General features: G+C 33.1%; 1 protein-coding gene across 2 annotated transcripts in view; it reads left to right on the forward strand.

Moving 5' to 3' along the window:
• SLIT3 (slit guidance ligand 3) overlaps positions 1 to 26,619 on the forward strand; it is a 501,863-nt gene that overhangs the window by 299,214 nt on the left and 176,030 nt on the right. The window contains exons 6-7 of one of the 2 annotated variants that reach the window (XM_087709668.1): positions 3,063 to 3,134; positions 21,058 to 21,129. In XM_087709668.1, the coding sequence (XP_087565794.1) occupies positions 3,063 to 3,134; positions 21,058 to 21,129 (144 nt within the window). The remainder of the gene's footprint in view (positions 1 to 3,062; positions 3,135 to 21,057; positions 21,130 to 26,619) is intronic. The other variant, XM_087709669.1, reaches the window with a different exon arrangement.

Here is a 26,619-nt window from a genome sequence, read left to right on the forward strand (position 1 = left end):
TCCTGTAATGAAGAATATTGTTGTCAGTTACATACTCCAATATTATAAAATCATTCTTCCTATAAATATTTTTCCTCTTATGTACATTGTTGAAATTATTTATTATTGTTTTGAGCATTTTGCCTGTCTTCAGAAATAATTATCTGGATGTAGTTGTTGTGGAGAGGTACAGATTAACAAGAGTTGGAAGGGACCTTGTAGGTCATCTAGTCCAATTCCCTGACTTAAACAGACCCTACACCATTTCTGACATTATCATATATAGATCTGGGTACATTACTGTACATTCATATTTTCTTGTGTAACTGTATTATGTTTATTTCAGTCTAGTGATATTATTGTTAATTTTCAATGGAGGAAAAGTAATCCTATGGAACCAGTTCTGCAATATTTGTCTTCATAGATTCCGGGAGTGGGAATGATCCAAAGATCCTCATGATATTTTAGGGTCATAAATCCATTTCTTTTTATTTGATGATAGGCACAGTTTGGAAGAACAATTTGTTTGTTTACCTAGGCACCTTGTTTTCTTTCTATGATTGTTAAACTATGAAAGTGTGAATAATCTGGTTATTTTAAAAATTATACTCCCACAATACAGTCCAGTGCCTTCATATAAAGTAGAAAAATGGTGTGTGTAAATAAAAGCTTTCCCAAATCTATGCATTATGCTTGTAACTTATGGCATTCCCTCATGTTAAAATATACATTCTACTCTTCTGCATTGCATTCTGATATAATATTGTAAGTATAAAGCGTGCCCGTATTATTAAACGTATGAGCACTGAGCAGCAATTGCTTATCAAGAAAACAACAAAAACAGCCCCCAAAACAAAAGCAGCTCAGGTGCAGGCAGAACTAAAGTGCCAAGGTTTTGCTTTTGTATTTCAGAAGCTCTCGCACTCTCCCAGGTATATTGCTAAATTGCCTTTATTGTATGAGGAGGATTGTGAAATCAGTCATGAGTTATTAAGTGTTTAACTTCATGAGGCTGAGAAGAGCTATCAGTGAATACATGGTGAATAGTGGGCTCCAAGCAATGGCAAGATTAAAACTGTGTTACAAATATAAGTTTAAAAAAAATCAAAATTCCTGTCTAAGGAAGGTTATTTAATTAACAGACATCACTGAGTCATATTATTCTCATTTAATTCTCAATAGTATATTCCCAAAAACTTTATCATCAAAGGTGGAAAAATGGAAATAATGATTTGACCAGGATTTGAAATATGATAGGAATTCCATTGCAGGCAGTAACGTTTGGGTATTTTAAAAGCTGTCTAAATTTATCTCTCTAACTATCTGATCCCCCAATATTGTCCCTTCAACAGTTGTTTGATTTTGTTAGAATTCCTAAGGATGTATAAAAGGTCACTTTTAGGTGTTCTTAAGTATTTTTACCTGTCTTTAACTCACAACCCATTAAGAGGCCTGTGCTTTCTAAAAATGGTATGATCTGATTTGAATGAAATTTAAGCATATTCTATTCTATTATTTTGAAAACTCGGTGTATTCTGATATAAAGCTTACAACTGTTTAATAATTAACTCTAGGTTTTTCAACTTGCATCATCTATGATCTGGTTTACGTTATTAGAACCTTATTTTATACAAAACAGTTAATTTGGGTAATAAGATCTAATTATTCAAGCTTTTTGACTTCAATGAGTTCAAAGTATTCCAGCGGCACTATAATCACATACAGTATACTAAGGATGGAAGTCATTCTCCATGCATCAATTCTTATATAGCCAAAATGACAGCATCCATGAAGAAATCGTCAAAACTATGCGTAGAAAAATTGCATCATTGGCACAATCTTGAGCAACCACACTCCATACTGCAACATTTTATTGCATGTCTGATTATAAAAACAGCATATTTAGCACTTTTAACTTCAGCAGTACCTGAAGTGTGTAACTGGGAATATATTTATGCATTTATTTCCCAAGGGAGGGAGGGGTATCGTGTTTTGATGCCATAAATCATACAAGAAAATAGGCATAAGCAGATTAAAGCAATAAAAATGGCTATAGAAATAAAATGCAATGTTTTAAAAATATGCTACTTCTCAATAAGATTATTTTTTCAGCCAAATATGTCCCAAAGCAATTCATGAAAAGTCTGTATAATAATTAATTATTCTTCAATGGGCAATACACATCTGTGATCAGAAATAGCTGGGCTTGGTGTAAATCTAGGGCCAATCGCTGAGTTCTTTTGTGTACAAAAAAAAAAAAAATACCTGGTCTGATTCTGAAAGGAGTGATTTGAGAGCTCTCCTTTCTTCCCTTATTTGGTCTTGCTTATATTTGAACCGGTCTATTCCATTATATCCAAAGTAACTGATTAGCTCCAAGTGTGTCTACCCTGACATTTGATTTGATGATTAGATCTTTCCTGCTCATGCTGGTTAGAAATGTGTCAATAGTGAGGCCTTCCAGATGGGGCCAGCAACAATGCAAGCGAACATTGAACCACCACAGACATTTGATGCTTGTAATAATAAAAAGACTATACAATTAGATTAGCCGAGGCTAATTTGGAATGGGTATATTCCCTGTGCACCCTGGGACCTCCTGGGCAGATAAAGGCTTGAGATTTAGTACTCTTAGGATGGAGAACTACAACTTCCAGTAAAAGGAGAAAAGCAGCATTCTGGGAGGTCACGGGGGCAGCACAGTGACCTCCAATGATTTACAGGCCTTTAGCTTAATGAAATTGTTTCAGTGACATGACGGTAAAAGCTCATAATGGATTGGATGTCCTAATGTAATGAAATTATTCCCTTCTGCCTTAGAGGGGGGGGGGGAAGCACAATTAATATTTACTGAGACCTGACAGGCTTCAGTGTGCTGTAGTATGCAGCTCTTTTAGAGAGTCAGTGAGAAGAGACAGAGCAGCGTGGCAGGCTACCAGCAAGCTTTCGCCCGGTGACAAGCAAAGACTGCAGAGGGGTGGAGGGACACCTTGGTGACAGGGAAGCTGAGGACATGGTGCTCCAAGGCAGCGTGGCTACCAGGCAAGCCTTCATCCTTTTCCTTCCCTCCTTCCTTCCTGCAGGCAACTGGACAACAATCAGATCAGCTGCATTGAAGATGGAGCTTTCCGAGCCCTCCGTGACTTGGAGATTCTGTGAGTTGACTTTCTCCTTGTCTCTGGGTGTGCAGACGTGTGTGCGCCTGCATGCACACGCACAGCCATGCATGTTTGTGTGTGCATGCGTTGCAATGCTTTTATTTTTGTGTTTTTTTTCCTCTGGGTCACCCTCATTATTCCTCCCCCCCCCCGCTTCGCCTTCTGGCTAAAGTGCACAGCCAGCAAACATAAATTTGTCACCCACTGGTTTGAGGTTATTGTTAATTAAACCATAAAAGAAGATTTGGTTCTTATGGTCCTAAGGAGCATAAAGCTATGCTGCTTTTTATGTTGAACAGATGGGATGTAATGATTCTGTAGGACCTGGTGTTTTTTACATTAAAACCTAAAACCTTAGCAAAGGATGGCTAACAGGTTTGACTGGCACAATATTGGAGGCAGTTTACAGTTGACTTAGGAGAGAGCATAATTGTCCAACATAGAAAAGGCACAGAAGTGCAGCACAATAGCTAGGAGAACATCCTATTGTGAACACTATGAGCATATTACCAACTTCATGCCTCTGTTAAAACATCTGTAGTTTAAATTAGAGGCTTTGTGTTTTCAAATAGTTTATTTGCAATAGGTCGAATTGTCACAAACCTAAGTTTTAAATTAAGACTATTTTGTGAAAGGCTTGTTCAACATTTTAATTTCGAAAATCTTTTTACAAAAGGAATAATGCATTACAAAAAAAAAAAAACAAGATAGAGATGTTTTCTGTAGAAGGGCTATTTGAGCAAACATTGTTTGGGCTTGATGCTAACATGTTCTTAATTATTTTTAATGAACCAAAGGTGTTTGATGCTGAAAGGTACTGCGTGTAATTGGCAAAAAATAGAGGCTTTAAGATGTCAGGGATAAATTTTTCCTTTTCTGATATGTTGAATTAGGATCTCAAACAGTTATATTCTGAAGATACAAAACTTTACTATGCATGCCAACAAATGTTTTCAAAACTTTTTTGCCTTTTAAAACATATGCTGTTTCAAGTAGAGCAAGGAGTAAATGAAATTAGGCCTTACCAAGGTAAGAGACGTGATGGACATTGTAGTTACCTAAAAGTGCCGATGTTAGATATGTGTAATATTAGCTTGCAAACTGGCTTTATATTGGTCACATTTAAACCGGTGCCCTATTAACATCGGGAAGTGTTTATGACGAATTTATTCTACTTTCCCTTATCTGAAAGTCATGTCCATTTCCTTTCTTCTGCCATTGAATCTGATAGAAAAAAGTGGGAATGAGTTTTGGAAACAAGGGCGGGCATATAATGTGTTGCTATTTACTGTAAGTAAAAGGCAAGACTTTCCCAATTTGAGATCAATTGTTGATGACAACATAGATACAACCATGCAGTTCCATGGCAGTAATATGGAAGTGCTTTGCCTTTGCTTCTTTTTGGCATGGTTTCATATCCAGTATGGGTAACGCTGTGGTATTCCTTGGCGGTCTCCCTTTGAGTGGAAAACTAGGCCTGACTTTACTAAGCTCCTGAGTCTAGACAAAGCCAGATAAGTGCTGCCACCTGCTGACAACCTCAGTTTGAATTAGGGATGTGTTGTCTTATTTATTTATTTGGTGGAGGGCACAGCAAATAAATGCTAATCCTTTTGCATTTAATACTGGTAGAGCAGCCAGTGTTTATTAAATATTAGTATTTGTACATAAATAAATTAACCTATTGTTGAAAAATCCATCCAGCTCTTCTGCTTTAGTTTCATTTATTTATTTTGGCTATTTAATTGGGAATACTTTTATTTTTAATTGCAAGAAATTTAATGTAAAAATGTATTTCATTACCGACAAAATTTTGAATTCTTTTGATATTTTTCCTTTAAATCATTTCAGTGTTTGAAAACTTGATAAAAATGTATGGTTTGATTTTGATTTCTAAAGCACAGGTAATACTTTGGAAATATGCATATGTATAAATACGCTGTGTGTCTGTGTGTATGTAAAATGTTTATATAGCAGCCCATCTTATATCAAACTTTGAAAATTCCCAATCAGTAATTAAAATAATCTCAATAAAAAGAGCATAAATAAAATAAATATCATTAAAAAAGTTGGTTTTAATAAAATGACATTTGCATGTTGAATTGATTTAATTACAGAATTTGAGAAAGATAAGTTTTAAAATGCTCACAAAATGTCACTCATTAGTCTTAAAAAGGCAAAAAGAGAAAACAAATGAAAACCTGAAGATGGTCACAAAAAAACTTTCACCGCGTATATGTATAGCCGCCTAATTTCTGCTTAAATAATGCTCAATTACTTGCCCTTAAATTGTCTGGGAAAACATATGAGGTTTTACTTACTAAATGTTTTCTTCATTCATGTAATACTGTCCATTGATAACAGTGATCAGAAAATTATGGAAGTCGATTGTTAAGCTCTATAAATAATTCACATAACAACTTTGTGTAAGATAGATCACCTTCCTATAATTTGAGTTATAAGATTTCCCTTTTATTAAATATACACTCATAATACCAATGAAATACTTTCCCCCCAATATTTAGGATTTATGGCGAAAAAGTAATTTCACAGTCTGCATCTTTCATTTATATTTGACAAACATCCATTTTATTATTAATATAGAATCTATATATGGATTTCCAATTTTTTTCAGGGAACTGTTATTTGCCATTATCAAGCACTGGACTAAAATTAAGTAGTTCTCTTAGCGATGTTTCTAACTTATATTATTCATTAACCTTCTTCTCATAAATTATTCGGATATAGATTTGTTGTCTTTGCTTCATACATTATATAATTCTGGTTTATATTGTTACTGTTGTGTCTTCCTTCATGAAGCAGAAAGTATATAGAAAATAAAGCTTAATAATACTCCAAGGAATGGAACTGAACTAAAATCAAGCTGTAACCCATTTTATTAGGATTATTTTATGCAAACTATTTTTGGGGACAGGTGAAGAAGTAGAGCATAGAGATGTCAGTAATCAGTAGCCCCCAAAGTAGGGAAAGAGATTCAAATCTTGCATATTTTAATTTAATTTTTTAATTTAAAAATGTGAAATTAAACAAAATAATTTTAATTTATTCAACGCACAAGTGCGTGTATAGAAGGATACTATTCTTTTCAGTAGCAGCCCCTTTTGCTTTATTATACTGCTATGGTGAGATTCTGACACTGTCTAGAACGCAATGCTCTATCCAATATGTGAGGCAGGAAAGAGGTCATGGGAGGAGGAATTTCTCCTGTAATAAAGTCAGAATCTTGCTATTTGTGTTTGTGGACGTCTTTGTACACTAAAGCGCACACATCTCAAATTATTCCTTTTAATTATTAAATCTCTTTGAATTCTCACTGTTGGGAGTCCAGTTGGAATCTGGAATACATATACAATTAGCTGAGCCTTTATCAGTTATGGATACTTACCTAATGGGTGGAATTCCGTGGACTGCCTTCATTGAAAAAAAATACATTTGGAATAAATATGGAGAATTGGCATGTTTATGGCAGTTCCAGATAATGCCTTAATAAGATTTCCCTTGATCCTTTCCTAGGAAATTAAATTTAAATGAGGATGATTATCATATGTTAAAAGCCATATTTAGGGGAAAATGTGATTACACCCTTTCTTTGAATTGGGCTGTATTTTGGCTAGCAGCTTAGAAAAGCGTCATATTTTGTATATTTTGTTACCAATATGAAAATCCATAGGGACGTATGCATTGTTCTGTTCCCATGAATAGCTTATTTTATACCTTAGGTCCTGCACATGAAATTTAGTTGATAGTCATGAAGTATCCCCTACTCTAAAATTAAAATTAAGAAAGGGGAAATGACTTGGCGTGACAGATGGTAATATATTTCCTCCGCTTGTTCCTCTTTAAGAAGTACCATTTCTTATTTTGTGACCTTTGACATTCCTTTGTAGAAATAGTACTGGCACAGCAATCTTTCAGATTACTTTTACACCTGTAAGTTGAATTGTAAGGCATAATATATGTTACTTCTATTTGTTAATTAAAATTGTATTCTTCATTACCAAGAATAGGACTTGAAATTATTTTACTTAACAACCTGTTGTTTTGTGAGTTATGTATTTATTTGTATCTAATTAGATGTGGTGTTTCAAATCATGACATAATTCTAAATAAATGAAGTGTCATTGCTTAATGAATATCAGTGAATGGCAAAAGGGTGTGATTTGCTATTCTATTTTGCCAACAAGTATCATCAGTTTAGGCAATTAGAATTAAATGTGGATTGTGTGAGTTGCATTCATAACTGTCACTATGAAAGCAGAATATTTAATGAAGAACTTATTCTCTGTTTATATAAGGCTTTAGAGCCTGCCTGGAATTGATATGGGATACAGGGGTTGTTTTTAAAAAAAATCTGTTTAGCTATAATTCATATTTAGCACATATATAATAAGGAATATGTTTGAAACATGAATGCATAATTGGCATTATTTTATGTAGAATTAATTCATTTTATTAAGTTTGGTATATTGAATTTTCACATGGTTGAAGTGGAAATAAATTACAGTGGCAGTAGTGATTTGTTTCATTTAAAATCAGGACACATTAAGAAAAATCAGTTTTCCTAATTCCCAGTCTATTTTTTTTCCACTTGGAAGCAGATCAGAAGTCACACCTGTTTTGGCAGATTGTTTTGAAGACGTGTTCCAAGAGATTTGTATAAAGATGGATAGTTCTTTAAAAAAAAAAACTCACTAACTATCTGGAGATGTTCCAGGAGAAAGCAGCATCAACATGCCCACTAATTTTCCTTATCAGTCCCTGTCCTATTGTAGATCATTGTAGTAAAGGAGCAATGTGCTGGAAAAAACATCCAGCTAGCAGCTTCAATTTCCTTTTTTGGAATCAGATTAGACATATTAGAAACCACAATGTCGGAAGATCAGTTTAGAAGAAAGAGCTTCTCTAAATATACATAGAAATCTGATGTAAAAGGACCCATACACTTTTAAATATCCAAGAATTATGTTTTATTTAGTAAGATCCTATTTTGTCTACCAGAATTTCCTTACATAAATTATTTCCTGACTATTGCACATGCTGTAATAAAGCAGCAAAAAAAAAAAAAAAAACAGCTGCAAGATACTATCAAGGTGATAGATTTTATATTGTCTACCAGCAGTGAAAAAGATATGACGGGCTGGCTTAATTTAGACTTAATTAATGTATCTGAAAAATCCCCAAAGGCCCTAATGGTAGTTGCTCTTCACCCCTCCCAACAAAAAAATATCCCTAACTTTCTTGATTAGTGGATGTTATGAATGATTTAGTATGCACTGTCATTCAAAATTTTTTATTATCATTTCAAAATTATACTGATGAGCCTTTTGATAAAATTCTGGTACCAATGTACACGTGACTCCATGTGTAGGTTCAGCAAACAATGAGACAAAACACACTATGTGTAGAACCATAAAAGTGGAATAGGTTATTTAGGCAAGGGTCGGATTGCAATGCCTAAATAACCCATTCCACCTTTTATGTTATTTTCTCTAGCATTTAATTGGAAACAGCATTCCTGCATTTTTTATGTATTATTCAATATCCCATATTGTAGAAAGACAGAGACAATGTTTTTACTCCTTTTATATAGCATTGTTTCAGGTATCTGAAACGTTTTGTCATATTTTACCAAAGCATCTCATCTAAAGATCAGGTAGTCATATTTCTCATTTAAAAAAAAAAATCTAATCTAAGACTTTAAAAAGAAACTGAAAAAGTTGGGTAAATATGTCAAATTCTGTTTTTCATGGAACAAATAATAGTATGGATGTACTTTAAAGTGCCTCAAATTGTTAGGAATTATTTCTAGTTTTTAATTTCTATCCATAGAATGTTTTCCTCTACTTCCCTAAATTGTCATTGTAAAATTGTAAATTGTGGCAATCAGATACCCTCAATGCAAAATATAACAGTTTTATTGATGGTGAGCACAATGTCAATGTATAGTGATTTGAGATTTGACCATTCCAATAAACATTAATCATTCATTTTAAAAAATAAATATAGATTACATTTAAGCATTTATAATGCATTTTGATGCATCAATAAAATCTAAATATTTGAAGTGTTAAACTACAATAGTACATTAAGTAATTGAATTTATTGACCCTTAGTGAGGCAGTCTGCTTCTTCTGAGCTAATGGTTGGACCCTTAATCAGCAGCCACATGTGCTACTATTTTCAAAATGCCATGAAGCTTTTAAAAATTCATTTTTCAATGTGTAAAGAAATATAGTGGATATAGTGAAATTTTTAGGCTACTGGGAACTAAAAACATTGTCAGGTAAAGTGCCCTCAGTATAATGGCAATTATTTTCATTCTTATATTTTGTAAAATTTGCAGTACAGTGTAGTTTGCATGAAATATTATGAGATGAACTTTAGGTGTCTAGGGAAAAATACACTGCAGTACCAGCCATCTATGTTGGGGTGTCCAAATTCTTTTATGAAAATCTTATTTTCTTATCCCATCAAAAATCCAGACCTTCCTCATGAGGTTTTCTTTATTAATAATGAAATGACCCAAATTTCAATAAAAATGGGAAAGGCCACCATTGTTAATAATGATAATAATAAAATATCTAGAGAATGTGGACATATTTCAAAAAATGGCCACTGATTTCTCTGATCATATTCATATTCATTCATTAATTTATATCATAGAATACTATCTTCTGTAGGTTGCCTATTGCTTAATTCAGATTTTGCCCTGAAGTTTTACTTATAATAAGAATTTAACACTTTTACTTTACTCAAGTTAAAAATCTAGATGATTTGTTTGTCTTCAAAAACTAATTGGGATATTAATAAAATATATAGATTCAGTGTTTAAGCAAATAGAAACAAGACTACAGTGAAAGACCTTTCATAGAGAAGATTATCCCGCCATGTTTTAGAGTTCCCAACTGGAGGTATTCCTGCCCTCTAGTCTCTTAGGGTGTGCATGGTATTATTCACCAGGTCCGCTTTTCATCATTTTTGGTAAAGTACTTGCATTAATCAGTTTCATATTTGCATTTGGCCATGCGGTAGAGCATGTACTGCCGCAATGCGGTCCCTATGACACCATCTTTGAAGACCACTCAGCTTCTGCCAAACCAAAATGAGTTTGCCAGCCTGCTGGGCGGGGTTAGAGGAGGGGAGCTTATTTTATCTCTTCACCAACTGCGGAAGCTGCCTATTTGCGTCTTGGTGTAATTCAGGTGGGTTTGTGTTATCTTAAGATCCATCTCTTGCCACCTCTTCCTGCATTGGCATTGCTAGCACTCAGGTGAGGCACTTATCAGTTTTGATTTGAGTTTATGGGACAGACTTCCTTTAGTGATATTATAGCCATTAAAAATGTGTATTCTAAAGCCAAACCAACTATGTTTATCAAATCCATGATAAATCATATTTAGCTTATTTTCATGTTTTTGGAGTATTACTAGAGAGGGAGCAGTATTGTTAGATTAACTCTAATTTATTTATGCTTTTCTCTAAATCTTTTTTGGGAACGTAACACAAATGGAACACAGTAAGTATTCAACATTTATATTTCCATTTTTTTAGTTTTGTGATATATTGTTTAGTGGTTAAGAATGTAGACTAACTATTGCAAAATAAAAATCTGGAAAAGTCTTTCTTCTACCAGGGTTGAAAACTTAAGGCAGCTAATTCAACAACTACATTTTTTGGAAAAGAACTGAACTACATTTTGACTTTAACATTTTTTTTTATGTATTAGTAGATTTGATAATCTATTATAAAACTATTGTTCTTAAGAGGGTCAAAGTAATCTACTGTGAGTAAGGTTGACTATGTGGGATCCATGTTCAGATGCCATGTTGAGTTCAAGTAATTTGATTGGTTCAGTTTTTGCAAGAAGCTTTATGATGTTTTGTTCTGGAGGTATAGAACAATCTTTTAGATATACTGCATATATGGTGATGGGAATGAAAATAATTTTCCTTCTTAAATGAATCACTGTTTTGAGACTATATAAATAATAATCTGCAGAATGATCTGAAATGATGAGAATATAGATAGGTTTGAGTTAACTCCTTTAATGTTTGGAATGTTTTACTCACCATTAGTTACCAATTTGTGAAGTTTGCATGCATTCCAGACACTCATGTCAATTTGATTTCTAAAAATATTTTTAATGCAAATATTGTTATCTTAAAATCATTAGCTTTTTTTATAGAGACTCACTAGCTACATCTACATTTTTAGCTCCTTTGAATCTAAAAGCATCAAATGCTGGTGTATGAATTATATTCACTCTTCCTTTCATGTTAACAAATGGCAAGGATTTGGAGAAGTAAACGTCATTTCTAAAATATTTGGTTATGGGGGCAACAAGATCATTTCCTTTCTTCCTTTGCAAAAGTAAATGAGAGCTAGATGTTTCCTGGCATCTTGCAGCACCTCTCTTGAGTATATTTCTTCTCATAGTTGTAATAAGCAAAAAACAGGATTGAAAAGTAATTTCCATGACTTCACATTATATTAAATAGCGACTACGTATGCTTTAGATCTTCATTCCCTGCCATTCAAGACCCCTAGTGGTCATGTTCAAATTATAAAGATAAAATTAGGAGTATATTATATGCCGCAATGCGACACTTGATTAAGATAGGAGCTAGAACAATACTAGCTTTGGAAGAAGGAAAATATCTTCACTGCTGTGGTCAAAAGATCTCTGAATAGGTCTTCAAACCATTTTTGCTTTCTTTTGCCAAAAATGAACCAACTTGTTTCCACAACTTCCTATCAGCAGGGTTAGAAAATTAGTGGTAGAGCTAGTATGCTTAAAATATATTTTATGAGTGTTTTGATCTTTCTAAAATTATAAAATGTGTCTTTTAACAGCCTGCATAGAAACTAATATGTTTTGCATAGCTTAACCATTTCGATTTCTTATTCAATAACTTTTTATTTTATTTTATTAAATTTTTACCCTGGTGAATCCCAGCAACTCTGGGCTGTAATAACTGTGCATTACCCTCAATTCCTATTACTTTAAGAAAAGTCAAAGGTAAGTGTACTTTGACAGCTTTCTACAGCAGGAGATTGATTGTTTCTTCTTCTACAAATTACTTTTTTTGAATTTAAAACAATTTAAATTCTGTAGTCTCAATTAGGCTTTCCTGATATTCAATTCCAATCCCTGTCTGTCAGATTGCATTTGAAACATCTAGTGGATCTACGTTTGTTATTCCTATACTGGCATGGGCTTCAGATGCAAAAAAGTTGCACTGAAGAAATAAAGAATATGTTCTAAATTTCAATTAATTTGATTACATTAAAAATTAATTGGCTGGAAATACACGTTCTTCAAGTAATGATAATAGATACATTCTAGGTTTTAAGTCTGTGCTACTTAGGTGGACTCATAAGATGAACTATAACCTTATTTGTACAGGATTTCATAATTAGTAAAATTGTACGTATTGTTTCTCTCAAGGGATGCCATTAAATATTGGTAGACAGAATTTCACATAGTTTTATGATTGAAAAGATTATAACTTCGAAGACCTCTATTTTCAAGATGGTTTTATGACTCTCAATCTACTTTCATTTATTAAAAGAAAAGTTAATAAAATGTCTACATGCCTCGCTCTACCCTTTTGTATTTTTACACACTCAAAAATTAAGACACTCAGATTGTATGGGAAACTTAGCTTGTTCTTAATGGAATTTCCATTGTACTCAAAGGATCAAAGAACATACATCATCAGCAAGCAATTGCTATTTTGGTTGAAGCTTTGAAAATGTTTATCTAAAAGAAGCAGGTACCTTTTGTGTATTTTTGAATTTTTCTCAAAAATCTGACAAGAAAGAAAATCGTGTATTCAATCCTGTTACGAGGGTATTAAATTAAGATCCAAAACATGTACTCAATCAAATATAGGTTTATACTTGCATTATTTAAAAAAGAAATTACACTTGAACTACTGTGTTGTCTATCTTTTAATGCAAGGATTATGATAAAACTGTAATTCACCCAAGTTATTAGATATATCAGTGGAAAGCCTCTATGTCAACAAAGAAGTGTAACAAATACTGTTATATATAAAAAGAAAACATGTGAGACATTGATAGTGAAATATTTGTGGGGAAAAATATTGCTGTGCTTGAACCATTTTCATTGAAGACATTATGTGAGAAATGCATGTTGCTTATAAGGATGCAACTAATAGCAGTTTTATTACCATGACTATTATATGAATGCAATATATTCCCAAAAAAAGTAAGTGCCATGATCTCAAAAGAATGTGTATCATTAAATCTATGAATTTAAGACCCAAGTAAAGAAACTTGGACCGTTGTTGTAACGTGTTCTAGTTCTGTATATAAAATCATTTAGTCATTTGGATCTTAATGAAAACTATCAAAATATTGAAATTATTGTTTTTTTCTATAAAATAATCTTACTATATGAATCTTTTTTCACAACTTTTTCCCCCTCTTTCTCGTCTAATTCTAAATGGGTGATAAGGTTTTTTTATCATTGTTATTATTATGGCAATATTTTTACAAACAAAAATGTTGCAACTTGGGGAAAGATAGACCGTGTTAAACTGCAATAAAAGTAAGTTAATGTTTTTATTTTGGGTTTAAGTTACACTTAAATTCATTTTAATACTAATATTATTTAAGACGAGCACTAATAGTCTGTCAACTTGGTATAACAAGTTGAGATAAAAAATCCTGCTATTGCTACTTTACTACTAAATTAAATTTACTACTTTACTACTAAATTAAAATGTCAAATTAATTAAAATTCAGCTAAAAGGCATCAACTAAGCAGTTTGGGATATAATTTGGTGTCTGTTCCTTTGGGAATTATGAAATAATAACTAGTAAAAATAAGATAATTCCCTTTTTTCAATTTCTTCCCATTTCTGTAGTCTGTTGGTTCCTAAATTTTATGTCATATTTTGGATATTCCCATCTTAGATTCCCAGCTTTGTCTTTGCACATGATTAGGTCTTTTTTTACATTTTGTTCTCCTGACTTCTTTTGTTTTTTTCGACATTACTATCTTGGTTGAAGTATACAAAAAATTGCTACTGTTTCTAATATCAAATTCCACTAACTAAAATGACAACCTTGTTTTGGTAATAGGTGAAATCATGGAATAAAACACTTTGTTTTTGGAAAAAGATTATACATAGTTTTGTTCATTATGTGTGCATAACATAAATAAATAAACTGACAAAAATAACATCAATACAAAGTTGTAAAATCACAATTTGAACTGAGAGTAAAACATTTCCCTAAACAATTATCTGAATCATCACGGGAACAGGTTACTTCCTATTCAGTGATACAGTTTAAGAAAATATTGCAAAGAAAGAAATGACAAAGAAAAATATGTGACATCAGACATCAGTGTTGCAATATTGCTGGATATCTTTGAACATTAGCCTGGTTAAATACATTGTTTCTGTAACATTTGAAGAGAACTTTGTTCTTCTTTTCTTACCTTCCATATCTGTTGCTGTTCCTCTCCCCTTGCCCTTCTCTAATTTTTTGCTCACTCTCTTTCCCATTTTGTTTCCTCCCTTCCCTCTTTCTCTCTTAGTTATCCCAATCACCAGCATATATTTTTCTTCAGGTTTTTTTCTTCCTTCTTTTCTTGGAAGGAGAGATGGGAATCGGAGCATGTATTCCATGGTTTTTTGTTTGTGTGGAAAAAAAGACAATGTTAACCAGTATTGGAAATAGTTAAAATAGGAGTGAGGGAAATATATATTTTATTTATTAAATTTATATGATGTCCTAGTTCTAGACCTCCCATAGATACAGAAGCCACCTGGGGTCATTCTCTTTTATCTCTAGAGTGGACATTGAAAAATAGTTATTTACCAACTCATGCTGGATCAACAAGATAGATTATGACCATTCAATGAGGAGTCCTTTGTTCATTAATTCAGGCTCCTAATAATAACTCTCTCATGCTTTTTATCTTTCTGTCAATTTTGTCCTTGGAATGTATTTCTGGAATTCCCAAAGGTGCTTTTTCCAAAAGACCTTTGGACTTTCTTGGGGTTTTTTTCCCTCTGAAAAGAAGCTTCTTGGATAAGAAGTGAAACATTTTCAAAGCAAAAAACAACAACAACCAAGAATGGAATAACAGAATTGGAAGGGACCTTGGAGGTCTTCTAGTCCAACCACCTGCTTAAGCAGGAAACCCTGTACCATCTCAGACAAATGGCTATCCAATCTCTTCTTAAAAATTTCCAGTGTTGAAATATTTAGAACGTCTGGAGGCAAGTGAAGAAAGTTGAGTTACCTTTTTAAAAAAAGCATCTTTGTAACAACCTTTGTAACAACCATAATCTAGATGATTGAGAATCTCCAAAGACTATTTCTGGAAGGTATATATGTGAATGTACATGCATGCATACAAATACTTACAATCTAATAGATGGGCAAGGACATCAGCTGGAATGGTTTTCAGCACAAGTTGACATAAAAGCTGGACATTGCAGTGGATGTCATTGTTTATAACTGTTATTTACTCTTTTGGGTGGGAGTTAAATTCAGGTTCAGTTTTTCAAGAAATATGACAATATTGAGATAAAAGTAATAAGTGAGTTTGTTGTGACTTCACAAGCATGGCTTTGAAGTTTTTATAATAACTATACAGAAGCAGTCTGTATTCCAAATGTATTTAGAAAGGCAGATTTAATCCAATATTTTATAGTTATCAAATCAAAACTGAAGGCAATTTGTTTTAAAAATTCATCATTAATAGGAATGAATGATAAAATAATATATTTTACAACTTTGAAATAATTTAGCAAGGATGTTCTCAAAATCTCAAAGAATTAGATAGATAGATAGATAGATAGATAGATAGATAGATAGATAGATAGATAGATAGATAGATAGATAGATAGATAGATAGATATAGATATAGAGATAGATAGATAGATAGATAGATAGATAGAGAGAGATAGATAGATAGATAGATAGATAGATAGATAGATAGATAGATAGATAGATAGATACACATGTGTGACTCCAAATTCTGTTTGTGATATAATTAGGAAATAAAATCTTACAACTAGATAAAGCAGTGAAATCATCAGTTTCCTATCATATTAAGGAATTAAATTATAATATAATCAAGTTACATTGATTGCGGATTTATTTATCTTGTAAGATGATTCGTAGGTAGTAGAACTTGTTTTAAATCATTCACTCTTTTATATTATAAACAATGGGTGAATTGTCAAATAAAAGTGTTCAGGTATCTTTAATATATAGAGGAGAGAAAAAATTGGTTCCTTCTTTGGCCACTGTCAGTGGTAATAGACCTGCAGAGAAACTTAAAAAGTGTCAAATCTATGAACACACAAATAATATGGTCATATTAAAGTAAATTATCTTAAACTGCTTAAGCTTGAATATATGATAAGTTTGTTTTTTGGTGTTCTAAGCAAAACACAAAGCTTGTATTAACACAAGCATATTTGAACCAATTATTTAGCTTTTAACAAATGATACATAAATGTTCCCTTTCACCTAACTAAAACAAATACGTTCTATCACTTCTTTTTCCTCAGAGAAGAGCTTGCATTAGACTTATTTCTAAATATGACAGGTAATAAGTGAGTGCACACACCCTCTCACATTTACAAATGACTTATTCGAAAGTAAATAAAGATGCATAGACTGTGTATTATTTCTGTTCTGCCAGTGCTTGTATTCCTTTACAGATTAAAATGTTGCTGATGGTTGTAGTAGAGCCAAATGCCATATACAGTCCTAGTGCTTATTATCCAGGGGCTTGAATGGATAACAGCTCTTTGGTAATTATGGTAGATGCTCATTAGTGCTGAACAAGCACTAATCAAAAATTTAATCTACCATATCATTTGTCAATTTGATTAGTTGTTTGGGGTAATCGGCTTCAGAAATAAAATGCAACAGAAAATTTGATTCTGTTATATTCATGAAACAAGTCTTTCTTTAACTCTTACCCAACTCCTTGGATAGGAAGGAGTTATAAAATATCTTTCTGTTCAAAACTGGTATATGAAGAGTAAATTGTACATATTTTATTGATTCAGAGACATTTCCTTTGAGTAAAAGCTTTGAACATATCATTCCTTCAAGAGGAAATAGAGCTATTTGCATCATAAATTAGAACCATATGAAATCATTATTAACAGACCTTTGTATGATACTACAAAGTCATTGTAAACTTCTTTCAACACAATATCAATCTTGTATGATTATTGTCAATTCTCACATAGTTTAATATAGGCAAAGAAAATAATCTTATCTTGATTCCTTGATATTGCTGCTGAAAAATTTAATTTTTGACCATGACATGGAATAATTCTCAAAGACTATAATATGTCATAACATGTTTATAATTATGGTAGAAAGCTGTAACACTCAACTATATTACCCCTGGATGGCTTAGACTTGTTTGTGTTGCTTTATCCATCTAAGAGAAATGGAATTGTCATGTTCCTTTTAATTATATTTAGTGGTGCAATTTTGACAGTTTATTCACTCCCTGGGAATCAGTCCTGATGTTTTCACTGGCAACTTTATGTAAATATACTTGTCTTTCAATCTTTCACTGTTAGTCATTTGCTCACCAAGATGTAATATTTTTATTAGTTTTGGCAAAGTTGAGAGAAGCATAGGAAATCATGCTTGACATGACTAGGAAGAAGTAGAAGAATGGAATGACAATAGATAAGGGAAATGGGAGTGATTATGAAGATAACTGAAATGGCCTTAGAAGAATTATGGGTTAATGACCAAGGATGGGTTTTTTAAAAAATAATATTTTAAAAAATTATATAGCTTTCACATTGCAATCCTGGGTGAGTCATAACACTCAATAAAGACAACAACAATAACAACAACAACAATAACATTAATAATAATAATAATAATAATAATAATAATAATAATAATAATAATAATAATCCTAGGCCCCTGGGTGGGGCCCGACTAGTAACCAATGCTAAATCCGGCGAAACAACTGGCCGCTGTGATACAATTGTATAATAATAAATAACCTATCCCACAAGGTGCCACACCAATCAACCTCTTAATCTTCTGATTCAACTCCTATCCTATCCCAATGCTTGAAGTAAGAATCAGATCCTCATCACTATAATTTGACTCTCAAGTGGAAGGTTTTATAAAAGTTTGGTGGAACTAGAGAGAAGGCATGCCTCCAAGGTCCTATCAGATGACAGCATTGAAGAAAATGGATTTGGAATATAGCTCTTGTCTACTCAAGTGAGACAGGCAGATATCCTTGACGGTATGTTGCAGGTCTGGGTATGTTGCAGGTTCTGGGTACCTCACCATTTGCCTGAATTATAGTATTGTTATTCAGGCAAATGGTGAGGTACCCAGAATTATGTGCATGGACAAGTTTGGGGTGCCAAAAGGTTTTCAAGAGCAGTTCCATGTAGAGTGCCTTGCAATAATCCAATCAGGAGATGACTAAATATGAGCCACATGGGTTTGTGAAAGTTTTGAGATAAAACAAACAAAAAAATCAGTAGTACGGTTACCAGTCTTCCAATTACAGTTATTTATTTATTTAGCACATTTATATAGCTGCCATCTCATTACAAACAACTCTGGGTGGCAAACAACAGAGTTATACTGTATAAGTCTCATGGAAAGAGCACCATTAAAGGGCACCATAAAAGATCTCCAATAATACTGGGGCAATACCTCACATACTGACTTCTGTCTTATACCACACATCAGGGCCAGGAAGTTTAACAACTTTTACTGATTTAGTATTATTATTTTTTTAGGATAAGTGGGAACCTAATTGTTTGTTCAGGTGTAATCTTTCAAAGATCTATTTTAAATAAAAATAATAATTTCTTCCTTGGTTGTATTTATAGCACTTGCTTTATAATAGCAGACTATTATACAATAAAAATATAAATACAAAGTTATTGTTTTATTGACTCAAATTTATTCAAAAGCTTACTCTAGGCATCTTTAACAATGGAGGTTCAGTAATTTATTAAGGTGAATTTCACCTTGCTCTGGATCCTTTGTTTTATACAAGTTTATGAATATTCTCTTACAGTTATTATGGTTCTGTTTAGCACTCATAAATCTTTATGTAATTTTGTTATAGATTATCTTTCATAAGTGCTCAAAACTTCTATTCCCCTCCTGAAATTTTCTTATTCTTGTTTCTATTGAACACTTTCAATTTTAAAACGCCTTATAATATTTATTTTATAAAGGCCCTAATGTTTCTTAGTGCTGATTGAGTTTGGTTGTCTTCTTGCAGATATTTAGGTAATATCTTCAATATTATTAGCTATTTTGAGATCACCTGCAATTGCTAGTAGTATTATCTGGTAAAATAAAGATATCTGTATTGACAAGAAAATACATCCAAAGAATCATTAATATACTAAGCTTCCTTACATTGAATTATGAACACTATGAAATATTCTACTTCTCCCATATTTTTCCAACCCTCTTACTTAACTGGCAATGCTAAAGTGTGTACTTGTAACCTCTCTGATTTCTTGTATATGAGTTATAAATAAGGATTATTAATGAAAAATTATTGATGATGGCTTATAACATTAAATAATCTATACCAGGTGGGTGGCTTTGGTTTTACTAATCTTCTATAGGTGATTGAATTAAAACAGGAACTTTTCTATTTTGATGCCCATTTTTGGATATTTTCACACTCATTTATATGTGGTTGCGCAAAAGCCAATAAAGGAAAAATGATATTCAAAGAATACATTACAACTATCAGGAAATTTATTATATAAATGTAATTGGAGTGAAAATCTCTTGTTAATAAAGATATTTTAATTAAATAATCTGATGTTTAACACAGAACAATTGTTCAATTGATGGTTTATCTTAAACGTTTTCCTTTATTGCTTTCCTAAATATGAAGACTACACTTAATTGTTCCACTTACATTACATTCTCCCAGAATACTGTTGAAGTGCACTTTCAAACAGACTCTTCTAGTCAGATGCAGTCTGCCTCTAAATATTATATCTTGGATACTCATACGTTTGTTTCTTTTGGTCACTGTTGGAAAAAAATGATTACAGGATTACAAATTAAACATTTGTTGGCAATGCAATGCAATTCATATGAGGCTAGACTTCTAATTGGAAACACAAAAGAATGTCTTTTAGCCTTTACACAAGGATAACTACATGATTTGTATCTTAATTATAATGTTTATCTTCAATTATTAGCCTACTCCACTTGATCTCTCTCTGATTTGTTATTACAGTAGTCCTTAGTATAGTAAGAACATAAAAAGAGTGTTGTTTATTCAGTTAAAGATCTTTATACAGAGTACTATCCACAGTGGTTAACCAAGTGCCTTGGAGAAGTCCACTAGCAAATCCTCACCCCTCCTACTTGTGTTCCTCAGCCACTGATATTCAAGAGATACAGACCCAATAAAGGAAAGCAAATAATTAGTTTATGACTGACAATTCAGTACAGAGGTGGGGATGGAGAAGATTCCAAAGTTACATCTCCTTTGGTCATAGGCTTAGTATATAGAGTTTAGAAACAGAACATATACTGATTCTGTTTTCTTTCTTTACAATTCACTTTTGTTATTGGTAGTATATTATATTTACATTACATGCATTACAGTCACTCAAATGAAGAGTACTTTATTTTAATCAAAAGTTAGTCATTGTGTGTTGTGCTTGAGATACTCTGAGCTTTTTTGTTTGCATGTATCTGTATGTAGTTATTGTTATTTACAAGATAAATGCCTTTCTAAATCTGCTTCAGTTGTTCATATGTTGCTTTCTTTTAACAGATTAAGGCTGGTTCCATAAATAGCACTGTCTTAATATTGCAACTGATGCCATCTGTGTTTGTTTTCCTTTCTTTATAGTACCCTCAATAACAACAACATCTCACGCATCCCTCTCACCAGCTTCAACCATATGCCAAAGATCAGAACCTTGTAAGTACTGAATCATGAATCACTCACAGCTTCGACTGACATATATGGGTACAGCGGTCTTTGTGTCTTGATTCATTGATTAAAACAAAGGCAATGTAATAGCTGCGTCAGAGAAAAATGCTGTTCTTTTGTTACCCCTTTTTAAAGCATAGATTGCATGGAGAAACCTAACTAGAGATGGGAGTGATTAGTGGAAGAAAACTGGATCTACCATTGTAGGTAGATGTTACTCAACATTTTTGTTTTTCCAGAGAAGCCAAGACCATCATGTCAAAATGTGGAGGACTTGCTTTGTACAAGGCCAGTATTTTCAACAGTTGATGAACTGTTGTTTGGAAGAAGCCATGTGGAAAAATATTAGAGGATAGGTTTGTAAAAAGGAGCAGAAGGGGTAACAACAATTATTCTGCATCCTTTTCCTCCTTCAGGTCTTCCACCACCACTGTTCTAAAAAATAGGACTACATCTTGGCTTCAAAAGTCTGCACAACCATCTAATCACCACAAAGGCTAGCTTTTTGCTGGTATCTAATGGTTGCATGGATCTTTTCAGCCCACGTACGATATGGAGACTCTCAAACCATCAAATAGCTGTAAAGTAAGGACTGGTGGAATTTTCTGCCTTCCCTCTGGTCTTGCTGGATGAAGTATTCCCTGAGTGGAACTCTACTCAGAATCTAAAACCCAAACACAGGGTTTTCAATGCTCAGAAGCATTGCATTATTTTCAACTCCCTTTACAATCTTTATATGCGAGACCGCCTACTGCCACATACCTCCCAGCAGCCGGTAAGATCCCACAGATTGGGCCTTCTTCAGATGCCATCAGCCAGACAGTGTCGGCTGGCGGGCCCCCGGAGGAGAGCCTTCTCTGTGGCTGCTCCGATCCTTTGGAATCAGCTACCCCCAGAAATCCGGACCTTACCCACTCTCATGGCCTTCAGGAAAGCTATTAAAACCTGGCTGTTCCAGCAGGCCTGGGGCTGTTGACCTCATTGTTGAGGTCCAGCCCTGATTAGAACGAATGCATGTGTTGTGATTTTAAACTGTCTTTTTCTTATTTTTTTTCTTCTCTTCCTTCTTTTGTAAGCCGCCTGGAGTCCTTCGGGATTAGGCGGCATATAAATTTTAATAATAAATAAACAAATAAATAAATATGTAGCCAGCTATAATATGAACACCCACTTTGATGTAGTGGTTAAAGCATCTGGCTAGAAACTAGAAGGCCAGGAGTTCTAGTCCTGCTTTAATTATACAATAAACTGTATCACCTAGGGCCAATCCCTCCCTTTCCATCTAGGAAACAGGCAGTGGCAAAAAAAATTTAAAATCTGAAAGTCCAGGCAGTTACCAGGTGTCAACACTGACTTGAAGATGCTAGAAAAACAGTAAAAAAATAAATTATAAATAGCTGCAATATAAATATTATTGCAATGTTGATGATGAAGTATGAGGACTATGGTAAAAATACATAGCTAAATCAACACTTAAATCTGTATTTCTTTTTATTTTGTTTATGTGGTTGCATTGGCTCGGTCCACAGTTCACAATAACACATGGTTTATTTGAAATGTACCAAATTGGGGGCTGCTTTATCAATAGCATTAAGCACAAAACAAAGAAATCACATTATGGCTTAATATGATTGTCTAGGAAAATAAATTAGAATTCATCCTAACCAAAGAAATGCTGACCTATTGTCACTCAGAAACGCTAAATCTTTCTTTACCTCTCATGCACCAGATGCACCTCCCAGATATTCTTTTTAGCCATATAGAGTGAATTTTACAACTTAACACAAATGTGAACACACAGCTGAGAATAACTAGGTCTGCACAAACTATTTGGAGCAGTGCTTTGTGAAACAACAAGCACCTCTGAACCTTTTGTTCTAAGTATCTTCTCCTTCAAAGATACAGCATAGCTGCTTTGAAGGTTGCCAACATTGTTTGAACATACCAGTACATAAAGTAAAAGAGGCCAAGAGTGCCTCAAGGGGAAAGCTATTTTCTTATTCCCTTGAATACATTCACGATTCATATTTGAATGCCTTTCATTTTTATTGCTTGTAAATTATATTTGGAATTAAATATTGGTACCATTTAATTTTAACAGTGTTGAGATCTCCTCTGTGGTTCCGTTACATATTAACAGCAACTCTTGTTTTAGACTATTTCTCTTCACACATTTAATAATGAATTCTTCTATTACAGATTTATGAAGCTTGAAGTTAAATAGTATCTGTCAGAATACATGTCAGTCCACTAATATCAATAAGGGGCTGCTTTTTGTAGCCTGTCTCTTAAGTGAAAAAATTGCAAGAATATCCTCCCCTTTTATTTCTAATGGTCTTTCCAGTTTAGAGCATTACAAATTGTGCAGGTGGAATCTTCTTATAGATATCGTAGCATTAGTACTATCAATGAGATATCATGGCTCTTATTTTCCATAATATCTCCGACTTTAATTTGGTTTTAGACAGTACATGAAGTAATTACTGCCATGCAGAAACATTCTTCGGGCTTTTTGTTTCCCAATCATTCAGTGTTTCATTTTTCTTCTAAGAGAGGGTAAAAGTCTAGTTTGGTGAAATTCACATAGATGATGTGATTTTTTTTTAATCTGCGGGGTGGGGGAGATACAGAGAGATGGAGAGAGGGGGATGGAGGGAGAAAGAGAGGGGAGAGAAAGAGAGGGAGGAAGAGATCATATACTGCAGTACCCAATGAGTCAATGATCTTCAGGGTCCATGGATATCCCTATTTGAATTAAATCTTACAGGAAAGCTGCCTAGAGAGAGCTGTTCTCACTGAGTTTTGTCAAAAAGAGAAGCAGAGATAATAGCACTGTTTACGCTACCCTTCTTACAGAAATAAATTAAGTTCTAAAACACCCTTCCACTCCAAATAAAAAAATAAACTTTTTTTTTTTTTTTACAAAGGAGAAACATTTCAAGAAATAGAAGTACAGGTTTGGGCATCATATGAGTTTTTATTAATTAAAAGGTGTTTATATTTTGGTGAATTTTCATAAAAATATTCTAAGCTTTATCTTGGCTGTTTCAAATCGATCAGTAAATGTGATAAGCTGATAAGGTCTTCTGCCATTTTCCTTTTAGTTTAATTTAAAAGGTAGCCTTGTATGTCGTTCCCTGGAGACTTATATTGACTAATTCCCTTTTACTGTAATTAAAGGAGAAAACAGAGAGGGAAACCATTAATGGGATTTCAAAGAGAATTTTTATATTGAATGTTAACAATTACATTTTATGAAACTTGAATGCTGACACAAAGGGATATTCTAGAAATTTAATTTAGGCTGTAACTAAATATACACCTTTAGAAATTACAAACTATATTCATTCATCTTTTGTTTGCTATAAATACAGTCACATTCATTTTAAAAGGGCTCTTTGAATACATGTATGCTGTCAAATAATTTATGAAGCTTCTTAGCAATCTTTCTCTTAATGAAAATTGTAAGACCTGAATGATAATAAAAAGGTTAGATTTTTCATTTTAGGTTTCATCTATTTTGTTGCAGTCTATAGTGTTCATCAGACCAAAACCAAAACAAACAAACAAAAAAGATGTGGCTAATAATATTTCCATTTAATGTCACATTTTACCATCAATTTCAATCTTTCATGTTTTAAGAAATACATCATTATGGCTGGGCTGGAAGATACAATACTTTATTTAATTTCAAGCTCATTTGAAATTAAAGAAAACTGTATAATAACATTGCAACACAATACATGTGTCTTGCTATGATTAATCTATTATTCTATGGCTTTTCTAATTTATTTTGTTGTTGTTTTGTTTTATGGGTTTGTTTAAATATCCTCATTTAGAACTAATAAGAATTGCTGTGCATTGATCTGCTTTCATTTCCATGAGAAAGCTATATTTATAGAATTTATTAACCTTCATTCATTTTGTCTCATTTTATTAATATTGACTTCCCTGTTGTATTTGCCGTAATGAATGACTGCAGAAATATTATAATGTCCTCGTCTGATGATTAAAAGAAACCCAAACAATTCTAGTACACATATATTGGAGAAGTCTTTTCCAGTTGCTCCTTATTATAGTTTTATATTTCTACAAGATAGTTAAAGCTTTACAGATTGTTTTCCACTGGTTGGTCTCAAGGGAAACTTTCTAAATGCACTCAATATGTTGCAGAATTCCAACAGAAATGATATGGCTTAAAACCAAGAATGCAGCCTGGGTACTGAGCATAGAGAAAGAAAAATGCTAAAAAAATTAAATAAAAATCATACTAGTTTTATATAACTAGAGAACTGCCAGATAAATGCATTCAGTGTTCATTACTGACAAGTATAATAACTCTGGTCTGAGTAATAAATCCATTATTTAAAGCAGATCAATTACAGTAAATATGCATAGTTTGTACTGTTAATTGGCTCAGTAGCTGCTAAATATTTTTATTTTTTTTTAAAAAAAACCACTAAGTTTGAATGTGAATCTCAGGGACTAGTCTTTTCCCATTCTCTCCAGAGCTTGTCTTGTCTTTCATAAACAGATATATAGGATTTTTATAGTGGGTGTGCTGTAGTGGTACTACTATTTGAGCTTAATATTATGGATAACTGTTAGATGACAGTGAAAAGATAAAGAAAAATCTAACTTCATTTTTTTTTTACAGCTAGCTAGCTGACATACTTTGCCTTGCCAGTCAGGACCTCAGACTTTATTGAGCCTAGCAAGGACATAAATTTTGGAAGCTTCCCAGGAAAAAAATATATGCCTGCAGGCCATCAGCAAACATACAAATCTAGAGACTGTCAGTTTAGGCACCGCTGCTGAACTCAACAGCAGTGGCCTGGCATAAAGATCTTTGAAATGATTAATTTATTTTGTGGATGGATCGGGCTATGTTTTACAGCACTTTATGTTTGTCAGCGATCTATGTAATGTTAGTCTGTCAGAATGATGGCTTTGTTTAACCCTGTCCAAAAGAAATGGCAGCATTGTCATGGGAACTGTGCTTTTAATGCCTGCTTGTCATGACTCATAGAGTAGAAATGAAATATTTGATAGTTTATTTGCACTTTCAAGCTACTTTGTTTTTTTTAACAGAACTTTTTTATAGACAATGTGACAAACTGAGTGCAATTTTACAAGACAAAAGGGCTACAATATCAAAATGTCATTTATATTCTGTAAGTAAGAAGTTGTTAAAACATGAGGCCCAATACAATACAATAGCAGAGTTCGAAGGGACCTTGGAGGTCTTCTAGTCCAACCCCCTGCCTAGGCAGGAAACCCTATACCATATCAGATAAATGGCTATCCAACGTCTTCTTAAAGACTTCCAGTGTTGGGGCATTCACAACTTCTGGAGGCAAGCTGTTACACTGATTAATTGTTCTAACTGTCAGGAAATTTCTTCTCAGTTCTGAGTTGTTTCTCTCCTTGATTAGTTTCCACCCATTGCTTCTTGTTCTGCCCTCAGTCCTTTGAAGA

Source organism: Thamnophis sirtalis, unplaced genomic scaffold, assembly GCF_051295495.1.
Source record: "Thamnophis sirtalis isolate CommonGarterSnake01/CBP01778 unplaced genomic scaffold, rThaSir2_p1.2 scaffold_3, whole genome shotgun sequence".
In the NCBI taxonomy this organism is placed as follows: domain Eukaryota; kingdom Metazoa; phylum Chordata; class Lepidosauria; order Squamata; family Natricidae; genus Thamnophis; species Thamnophis sirtalis.